The 10,957-nt window shown below is 42.4% G+C and overlaps 1 protein-coding gene and 1 long non-coding RNA gene across 2 annotated transcripts; one reads left to right on the plus strand and one right to left on the minus strand.

The window, feature by feature from the left end:
- Window positions 1-4,461: 4,461 nt before the first annotated feature.
- Window positions 4,462-6,724, plus strand: LOC123646999. The gene is made up of 3 exons (XR_006738107.1): window positions 4,462-4,962; window positions 5,725-5,844; window positions 6,694-6,724. It is a non-coding gene; the product is annotated as an uncharacterized LOC123646999 (long non-coding RNA).
- A 346-nt stretch (window positions 6,725-7,070) lies between these two features.
- Window positions 7,071-8,048, minus strand: LOC123647042 (peroxisomal succinyl-coenzyme A thioesterase-like). Its single transcript, XM_045564239.1, has one exon. The coding sequence runs from the start codon at window positions 7,825-7,827 to the stop codon at window positions 7,345-7,347; it is 483 nt and encodes a 160-aa protein (XP_045420195.1). The 5' UTR covers window positions 7,828-8,048; the 3' UTR covers window positions 7,071-7,344.
- Window positions 8,049-10,957: the final 2,909 nt, after the last annotated feature.

The following is a 10,957-nucleotide window of genomic DNA, read 5'->3' on the forward strand; positions in this document are numbered from 1 at the left end:
CTGGAAATCAGCCCTGCCAGCAATTTGATCTTAGACTTCCAGCATCCAGAACTGAGAGAAAATAAATTTCTGTTGTTTAAGCCACTCATTCTGTGGTATTTTATTATGGAAGCCTGAGAAAACTAATACAATGTTCATTTTCTTTTTTTATGGTCTGTTTTTTGCAATGTTTCATTTTTGTCTTTTCTGATTTGCTTTTCTATGTTCTAAAATGTGGATGTTTTAAATTTTTAAATAAAATAAATTTCATTTTGAAAAAAGGTAATTTAATCAGTTTTTAAAAATTAGGAAATACAAAAATGTTTATTAAAGAAAATAAAAATGTGTATTCATAATATATCCAACTTCTGTTCTTGTGGTGTTTTTCAGAAGACCTCCATACCTCCCGACCTCTCCTAACTAGAATTCTTCCTTGCCTTCCAATGTCTCTACCAATTTTATTTGTCTGTAATGGGAATCTAATCCTCATACATGTCTGATAACCCAAAAAACAATTTATTTTACTAAAAGCTATGGATTATACCATATGGAACGATATTAATGATAAAATATCATTAATAAATCAATCTTACCTTTGTGCTGGCTCAGAATTCCACTTCCTAGTCATTGCAGTAGAAAACTTTAACCATGAATATGTTTATTTACCACTATATAAACTATGTATCATCAGAAATTTACTCTCTTCAAATTAATTCACAATATCTTGGTACATTTCACATCAAGAACATTCTGAGTTGCAGATTCTCAAAAGTTAAAAACATTCACACAGAAAACAAAAGAATTATGTAACTTGGATCCTTCCTTTGTTCTTTTATATCCTGCAAAATAACAAAATAGATTACAACAACTGTTCATCAGAGAATATGGCTTTGTGTCTGCTTGTTCTTATATTGGGCCTTGATAAAGGAAAGTTAAGAGAAAGTTTAAAAATATTATTGAAACAGTGTCGCAACATTCAGAAAATCTAACAAACCCTTTGAAAAGTATAGGTAAAATAGTGTTAAATGATAAAAAACAGAACGAAATACAGTATATTAAGAAATCTTTAATTTTTAAAAATGTGAATTAAACAAAAGAGAAGAAAAAATGTCACATTTAACAGATGATTAGAGATTAAGCAAAATAGCTAAAAGTTACATACCTTATAATAATAAAAAAGAACTTAAACCCTAGTGTAGGCACTAATTCATAAGGCTGTTTATATAGTCTAGAGATTTATCAATTCAAATTAGAATGAGCATTGGATCAAATTTCAATAGTCAATTTCTCAGATTATAATTACCATTATAGTTATTTGATAAAAAACCTATTTCTCTCTTCATTGTGTTTTTGTTTTGTTTTAAAACAAACCTCTTTTTAAAATCTTCCATGAAAAACTTCCAAATCAGGAGGTAGAATGTGTTTAAAAAAATACCTTTTTGTTGATGTTCATAATTTGAAGCTTGTATTTAATTTTTAAAATAATGTTAATTTGGGGAAACTATTAACACTACAAATTGGGGCAATAATTCTTCAACTTCTGCCAAGAGCCCCCCAAACCAGTTACGAGCTCAACATCCACTGATCAACCAAAATCAAAGGCTAGTAAATTAATATATTTATCTTTCCCATCAACTGTATGAAAACAAAAGGCAACTACCAAACTAAAACTAAATTATAATCAGGATCAGAACTTTTAACATCTTCCAATTCTACACATCTCAAAAGTTTAGAGTCAAAACTTAGAACTTAATCTAAGGCTGGGAGCAGTGGCTCAAGTCTGTAATCCTAGCACTTTGGGAGGCCAAGGCAGGAGCCTCGCTTGAGGCTTAAGGCTTGAGTCCAGTAGTTTGAGACCAGCCTGAGTGGCATAGTGAGACCCTTCCTCTACAAAAAAATAATTTTTAAAAATTAGCCAGGCATGGTAGTACACACCTATAGTCCCAGCTACATAGGAGGCTGAGGCAGGAAGGATCACTCAAGACCAAGAGTTTGAGGTTGCAGTGAGCTATGATGACACCACTGCATTCTAGAGCTGCGGTCCCCAACACCCTCCACCCCAGCCTGTTAGGAACCAAGCAGCACAGCAGAAGGTGAGCAGGGAGGGGTAGCCAGCAAAGCTTTCATCTGTATTTACAGCCACTCCCAATCACTTTCACCAAAGTGAAAGCTAAGGCACTGATTTTCTTAACATTCAGGTATTTCAGCATATCTTGATCTGCTTTTTTTACAAACTAGATAAATCTCAAGCATTTCTGGATGCAAAATGAGTACCAGAAAGTCTATAGCAAACCACAAAAAAGACATAACATAGTCGAGGCAGGAGGATCGTTTGAGCCCAGGAGCTTGATGTTGCTGTGAGCGAGGCTAATGCCACGGCAAAACAAAACAAACAAAAAAACCACATAACATAGTAGACTTTCTAATCATTCTAGAAATAGAGCTTTCAGGTCTCTGGCTTAAAGATACTCACCTGATTACCACATTAAAATGACTGAGAATTTACTTGTTCATTTTATTTCAATTCAGTAATTTAATCCCCAGTATGGAAATTTGCTTGGACCTTATCTATTACAGGCTATTTCCAAAAAAGTCCCCTTTCAGCTATGAAAATGTTTTAAATCTCACATTGTAAAGATTCTTAGTTGTCCCTAAGGATCTCCAGGGATGAGAGTAGGGGATGAGGCAGACTGGGCTTTTCAAAATAAAAAACTTAATTATTTTAGTTATCGATTCATTTATTTAGCCTTTGTTTACAGAATTCCTAAAAAGCCAGAGTTTGGGGCCCAAAGAATTTGACTAGAATCCTGATTTTAGCATCACCGAGCTGTATGATTTGATTAAAACACTTTAAGCCTGTTTCCTCATTTATAAAATAACGTTGTTCTTTGATCTATGAAATGGTCAACAAAACAGTTTTCTCATCATAATGAATGTCTCCAGGGCATTAGAGTACATCAGACAACAATAAAAAGGTATTTATCCTAACATGCAGCCAGGATAAAAGAGTGAACAGTATTACAGGACTTCATTCATTTGGGGGCTTGAAGAGATACAAGTTGAGCACCTTTAATCAGAATATCACAAAACCAAAATGCTACAAAATCCAAAAACTTTTTGAGCACCCACATGATGCCACAAGTGGAAAATTCCACACCTGATATCTTTGCTTTCTGATTGTTCAAGGTGCACAAACTTTGTTTCATCACAAAATTATTTTAAAATACTGTATTAAATTATCTTCAGGCTATGTGTATAAGGTGTATATGAAACATAAATGAATTTCGTGTTTAGACTTGGGTTCCATCCCTAAGATAGCCCATTATGTATGTGCAAATATTCCAAAATCCGAAAAAATTTGAAATCTCAAACACTCCTGGTCCCAAGCATTTTAAATAAGAGATACTCAAACTGTACCAATAAAAGTTTTGTAATCTTATCATTTTTAACAAGATATGTTAAATTATTGTGTTTCTTTATAATTTTTTTTGAGACAGTCTCAAAAAAAGGGCCTAGAGTGCCTCGCAGCAACCTCAAACTCCTGGGCTCATGCGATTCTCCTGCCTCAGCCTCCCTAGCAGCTGGGACTACAGGCTTGTGCCACCACACCTGGCTGATTTCTTTTTATTTTTAGTAGAGACGGGGGTCTCTCTCTTGCTCAGGTCTGGAACTCCTGAGCTCAAGCGATCCTCCCGCCTCAGCCTCTCAGGGTGCTAAGATTACAGGCGTGAGCCACCACGCCCGGCCTATTCTTGTTATTTTTAACAAGAAATGATAACGGGAAAAGTTATTATAAATTAACACAAAGCTCTACCCTAGTAGAGATAGGCAAACAAGCACTTAATGCTGGAAACCTTACAGCAATCTTATGCTTAGTATAGCAAACATGCAAGGTGTACGCTCGCAAGGAAAAGCGTCTGCAGCACTAGGGGTCTGGAGGGTGGGCAGCTGGCAGAAGAGAGGTATTCAGATTCATTTTATCCACTATTTTGAGGAATGAACGTACCACCCGATGTTTCGGAGACAAAATAATGGAATTAAGGAGCTCGCTTTGTTTTCAGATGACTAATTAGCTAGGCAAATCAGCTTTCACAGGCCAGCCAGTCAGCACCTCAATCCGCCGCCAGGCCCCCTGCGCAAAAGGCCCCCAGCACCTGGGGGCAGCAGGAAGACGCCCCGCAGGCCACCGGCCTGCAGAGGAGCCGGGCGCAGCTCGGGGCAGGGCGACCAGCGCTGCAGCTGCGCAGAGGCCAGCGCGGGGCCCGCCCGGCGGCCCTGCCGGCTGCCGCGGCGCGAGGTGGACGGTCACCTCCACTTTGAGGGGGATTTTCATCACGCCCCTGGGCATCCGGCTGAGGCAGGGATCCTCCGAAGTGGCCGGCGAGAGACTCCACAGGAGCCCCATAGGCTCCACGCCCAGGAAGTCGCCGCCCAGAGCCGGGTCCCGGGCCAGGTCCAGCCTCCCCCGTGGCTGTCCGCCTCGTAGCGGGCGAGCGAGTGGAAGAGGCGGCCTCGGGAGCGGGCGGCTGATGCCTGCAGGCTCAGCCGTTCCCCAGGGGCCTAAGCCTTCCACTTCAAAATCCAGGAGCTCGTCGGCCAGCCCAGTCTTGGGCGTGACAGTCAGGGTCACGGCCTTTTGGGAGAAAAAGGACGATGTGGACATCGACGTCCGGGGCTGGAGGGGAACCCCTGAGGCTCGGAGCGCGGCTAGGGCTGCCCGACACAAGCTGCCGCGATCGTCGCGTCTTTGCCCCGGGCAGACGACTGAGCGGCCCAGGAGGGTCGGCGCTCGCGGTGAGGGCCCGCCGGGCAGGGCGTGATCCGGAGGGGCGTGGCCGCGCGGCGATAGACCCTGCCGGGCCCGCGTTAGGACCTGGGCTGGTCCCTGGGTCGCGGCCTAGCAAAGGGCTGCAAGAAAGGGCGACGCGTTCGTGCTTTTGGAGGTCCTGTGGCGGGGTCGCCTGAAAGAGGCAGGGTCTCACGGTGAGTGTACCCCTCGATGTGTGGAGAAGTTCCTGATTTCTGACAGAAAATGCCAGCCCGTCGTCTTCTCTAAAGTCCCTCACTAGCCACCAGGGGACACTATTCCCTAAACCTGATTGAAAGAGGCCCAGTGTGCGAGGCTCCTGCCCATTCCGTACCTTCCTTGAAACCGTTTTTTGCCCGGGATTAAGAAAGACAGTCAAAGGTAAAGTTTAAACGTTTAAGATGAGACACTGAATTGAACTATAAAATGGTAGGGATTGAGAGTTGAAACTAGAGAAGTCCCCTGACTAGTCCCCTGACTTGAATGCCCACAAAGCCCTAAAACCAGCCTAGTTGTGACCAAGGGGACGAGGGGAGGAGAAAGCACAAATTTCGCCTTTCAGTCAGAAAACTGAACTACAAATGTATATACTCTGAAGAAAGAAGCTCTGTTGTCCTGTGGCCTGGCACAAGTATTAACAATGTATATTTTTGTATGCAGAAAAAAGCTTACAGTATATAACATTTGTTTTTTTAAGAGAAGACATTGAACCCATAAAATAAAACCGTATTTTTTCATTCATCTTCAGATTTGGATGTATATGCATACAAAATGGTTCTGGAAGGTACACCTTAAGTTGATAACAGTAATGATCCTTGGGAGAAGACTGGGATTGAGTAATGAGTCCAGAGGATCTCTTAATTTATTTGTATTTCTTGAATCTTTTACAGTAAAGAATGTATTGATACATGTAATTTTAAATTTCTTTTCTACTATAGAATTCTTAATTAAAATGCATGTGTAAGATGAGGTTAATTAACCCACGTGAGCACATTTCATTAAACCACTTGTCAAGGAAGAAGAGTGTGCATGCAACAGAGGCAACGGCCTGAGAAAGGGTAAAAATGTTTTCTGTCTTTTTAAAACCTCCCTCAGTCTTTTTGGGAATTAAAACCTACATCCTTGCCTCAGGCCTGTGGTTGGGAGGGAGTGTCCTTTGTTCTTCCTACCACAGGAGATGGCTCAACAGAATTTTCTGGGAGGAGTTTCCAGGCAGGAGGAAGTCACAAGAGATTGTCTTCCCTGGAGATGGGACCAGTCAAAATCAACTATAGTTAAACACCAATAGCCTGAAGCTGGAAACCCTCCCTTTAAAAATTCTGTATTCCCGCTTATGAGTAGGACGACAGCATTTTAAGATGGGAGTCTTTATTCTCCTCATTTGCTGGCAAATTAATAAACTCCTCTTTCCTTTTCCTCAACCACTTATCCTGGTTCTTCTGATCCTGCCTCAGGGACAAGTGCTGACCTTTCAGTAACATGTATATAAATCCTAAATTTGAGGGGGAAATCCTATTTTCAAATCTTATTCCACTTACCCATAAATAAAATCATAATTGTCATGTGTCCTATTTCTCGATCTAATATATCTGCCACTGAAAGCATATGGCCATTGGACCAAGAGTTTTTAGTTTAGATCCATCCAACAACCCTGCTCTCTTTGAAAAATACTTATTAAAGTCTTTTTGTCTTTGGTCCTTTAGCTAAATTATACACCCCCCCCCACATATATATATATATGGAGAGAAAGATGAGTAACCCTCCAACTTTAGAAAAATAAGTAATTTTGACTTCTTCCTCCAAATCCATCATTATGCTGGCCATGAATATTGGATTTGATGCATATCTGCATGTTAGCACTTAAAAAAGTACAATGCCTTCCATAAGCTTTTTTTTTTTTTTTTGAGGTCTTGCTCTATTGCCTGGGGCTAGAGTGCAGTGGCATCATCATAACTCACTGCAACCTCAAACTGATCCTGCCTCAGCCTCCCAAGTAGCTGAGACTACAGGCACAGGCCACCATGCCCAGGTAATTTTTCCATTTTTTGTAGAGATGGGATCTTGTTATAGCCCAACCATGTTCATTGCCCACTGCTCAAGAGGGAGCCAATACACTGAGAAAACAGGGTTTGCAGCAGAGAAAGAGTTTAATATTGCAGGCACCATGTGAGGAGATGGGAAGGATTTCTGAAATCCATCTCCCTGAGAACTTGGGAGAAATGGTTTTTAAAGATAGTTTGGTGGGCAAAGGGTTAGGGAATTGGGTCTTCTGATTGGTCGGGCTGATGCCTACAGGGACCTGTAGAGGAGTGACTAATAGCAAAGAGGACAATGTACCTACCAATCTGACCCTAGCTTTTCATCTGCAGCATAACACCACCCACCTCATTGGGATATTACAGAGATTAAATGGTATACATAGTGCAGAACCTGGCGCCAAAATCCTCCATTTTTGTTGAGCGCTATTGACAGCCAATGCCAGCTTTGCTGACCGTGCTCCAGAGCCAAACGTCAGCTAGAGCAGCACGGAGGCCACCAGTGGCCCAGGGCACTGACCCTCACACACTCCCGCCCCCTGGGTCACCTGGCGGCAGGAAGAGCGTGGCGCGCACCCGGCCCGCGCGCACCGGCTCCCGCCGCACCCCCGGCCGCAGAAAGTCGCGCTCGTGCACCGCCCGGCCCAGCAGCCGCCCGGCCTCGGGGTCGTGACCGTCCAGCACCTCCAGCTCCACGGCGAAGGGCGTCCGCACGTCGCGCTTCAGAAAGCGCCAGAAAGGCTTCTCGGGCTCCAGCGCCCAGAGCAGCCCCATGGGCTCGAGCCCCGCGAAGCTGCCGCCCAGCGCGGGCGCGCGCGCCAGGTCCAGCAGGCCGGCGGCGTCGGCGCGGTAGCGCGCGTGGGCGCGGAAGAGCGCGCCCTTCTCGTCGCGCAGGGACGCGCGCAGCGTGACCGGCTGCTTGGGGGCCAGGCCGCGCACGGCGATGCGCACCGGCTCGTCCCAGCAGCAGCGGCCCGCGGGCTCCAGGATCAGCGTCGCCGTCATCGCGGACCCAGAGCAGGGAAGGCAGAGAGCCTGATCCTCAGGCCGGTGGAAGGTCGTGGAGAGCGCGCCAAGAGTCCTGGCGGGATCTGACGTCCCCTGGCGCTGGGACAGGTAGATGGCTGAGCCAGCCGGGGAGGCGTCTGGTCGGGGAGGCGTCTGATCGCTTCAGACCTGTGGAGCAAAAGGCCCCGAGCAAATGGCCTTCACTCTTCTGGGGCCAAAGGAACCAGGCTCCTCTGGCCCAGGGCGGGGCGCACAGGGAAGTTCAGAGGTTCTGGGTGTGGCTTCAACCTGCCCCACACCACTCTCACTTGGACTCAAAGTTACTGCAATCTATTCGTGGTAAAACCAGAAGTAGATGAGATCAAGCCCCTTCACGGGGTCTATGGCAACATTTTTTAAAGCTTTTAATGAAGTATAACTTACTAAAAAAATGCACAAATCCTATGTGTATAGTTAAGTGAATTTTCACAATGCCTACATACATACTTTCTGTGGTCTTAGTTACCTGTGGTCAACTGTGGTCTAAAAATATTAAATGGAAAATTCCAGTAATAAACAATTCATAAGTTTTAAATTTCGTGCTGTTTTGAGTAGCGTGATGAAACCTTGTCCTGCCCTGCCCCGACGTGAATTATCCCTTTTTCCAGAGTATTAACCAGTATAGATAGGTCACTTGCCTGTTAGTCACTTAGTAGCCATCTGGTCTATCAAATCCTCTGTGGAGGTACTGCAGTTCTTGCATTCAGGTAACCCTTATTTTACTTAATAATGACCGCAAAGTGCAGGAATATTGTGCCTAATATGTAAATTAAATTTATATGTCTGTGTGTATGGGAAAAAATATAGTATATGTAGCATTCTGTATTGTCCCGGAGTTTCTGACATCCACTTGGGGGTCTCTCCTGAATGGGAAGTGACTGAATAGGCTCTGCGTAAATCTGTAGGGATGTGAATGTCAGTATCGGGCTTAACTTGTGGTCATTGAGCATGCAGGCTGGCTAGGGACAACCTCCCCCCCATTCCCAAAAAAGAGGACTTTACTACATAATTCTTGAACTGGAGGTATTTAGTACAGACCCCAGGCAGAGCTACATTTCCCTCTTTTCCCCCCTCCCCTCTCTGTGTATTGTGGAGGTTTTAAGTTACTTCAAGATCTGTTCTGTCTGTCTCTAAGCCTTTATGTATTTATAACAAGGATACCCCTCCAGGTAGATTCTTCACTTTTTATAGAGCCCAGTCTCAGGTGTAACCCAGGGCTAAATGCCACAGGGGCCAGAAGCTCAGTATTTGTGTGTTTGCAGAAGAGCCTGATTGGTTCCCAATGCCACACCATTCTGAATGCAGTTTTTATTTTTATTTTATTTTAATTTCAAGAGATTTAGGGGATACAAGTGGTTTTTATATAGTGGTGAAATCAGGGATTTTAGTGTACTTGTTGCTCAAATAGTATCCATTGTACCCGATAGGTCATTTTTGATCCTTTACCTCCACTCTTCTCCTTCCCCCACTTCCTAGTCTCCCATGTGTATCACTGAACTTTGTGTGACCATATATACTCATTGTTTAGCTCCCACTTATAAGTGAGAACACACAGTATTTGTTTTTCTGTTCCTAAGATACTTCACTTAGGATAATGGTCTCCAGTTCCATCCAAGTTACTGGAAAAGACATTATTTCATTCCTTCTTGAGTAGTACTCCATGGTATATGTATACCATGTTTTCTCAGTTGATGGGCACTTAGGGTGATTCCATATCTTTGCAATTGTGAATTGTGCTGCGATTAACATTCAGATGCAGGATATCTTTTTGATACAATGACTTCTTTTCCTTTGGGTAGATACCCAGTAGTGGGAGTGCTGGATCAAATGGTAGGTCTACTTTTAGTTCTTTGAGGAATCGCCATACCGATCTCCATAGAGGTTGTACTAATTTTTATTCCCACGGTGTATAAGGATTCCCTTTTCACTGCATTCATGCCAGCATGTATTGTTTTTTGACTTTTTAATAATGGCCATTTTGACAGGAATAAGGTGGTATCTCATTGTGGTTTTAATTTGCATTTCCCTGATGATTAGTGATGTTGAACATTTTTTTAATATATTTGTTGGCCATTTGTATATCTTTTGAAAAATTCTGTTCTAATCTTTTGCCCACTTTTTAATGAGGTTGTTTGTTTTTTGCTTGTGAATTTATTAAATATTTGAGGTCCTTGTAGACTCTGGATATTAATCCTTTGTCAGATGTGTAGTTTGCAAATATTTTCTCCCATTCTGTAAGTTGTCTATTCTGTTGATTATTTCCTTTGCTGTGCAGAAACTTTTTAGTTTAATTAAGTCCTATTTATTTTTGCTATTGCTGTGTTTGCTTTGGAGGTCTTAGTCATAAATTCTTTGCCTAGGCCAATATCTAGAAGAGTTTTTCCTATGTATTCTTCTACAATTTTTATGATTTCAGATCTTACATTTAAGTCTTTAACCTATCTTGAGTTAATTTTTGCATATGGTGAGAGATATGGGTCCAATTACATTCTTCTACATACATTTTTCCAATTTTCCCAGCACCATTTATTGAATAAGGCACCTTTTCCCCAGAGTCTGTTTTTGAGTGCTTTGTCAAAAATCAGTTGGTTGTAGGTATATGGTTTTATTGTTGGGTTCTCTGTTCTGTTCCATTGATCTATGTGTCTATTTTTATACCAAAACCGTGCTGTTTTGGTTACTATTGCCTTGTGGTATAATTTGAAGTTAGGTCCTGTGATGTCTCCAGATTTACTCTTTTTGCTTAGGATTGCTTTGGTTATTCAGGCTCTTTTTTGATTCCATATGAAATTTAGGATTATTTCATCTAATTCAGAGAAAAATAACATTGTATTTTGATGGGAATTGCATTGAATCTGTAAATCAGTTTGGGCAATATGAACATTTTCACAATACTGATTCTTCCAATCCATGATTGCCACTTGTTTGTGTCATCTATGATTGCTTTCATCAGTGTTTTGTAGTTCTCCTTGTGGAGATCTTTCACCTCCTTGGTTACGTATATTCCTAAATATTTTATTTCCTTTGTAGCTATTGTAAATGGAATTGAGTAGTTGATTTGACACTCAACTTGACTGTTATTAGTGTA

This window comes from Lemur catta, chromosome 1, assembly GCF_020740605.2.
Source record: "Lemur catta isolate mLemCat1 chromosome 1, mLemCat1.pri, whole genome shotgun sequence".
Taxonomy (NCBI): Eukaryota; Metazoa; Chordata; class Mammalia; order Primates; family Lemuridae; genus Lemur; species Lemur catta.

Coding starts and splice junctions, on each gene's coding strand:
- LOC123647042 (XM_045564239.1), bottom strand. CDS start 7,827: ATGACGGCGACGCTGATCCTGGAGCCCGCGGGCCGCTGCTGCTGGGAC.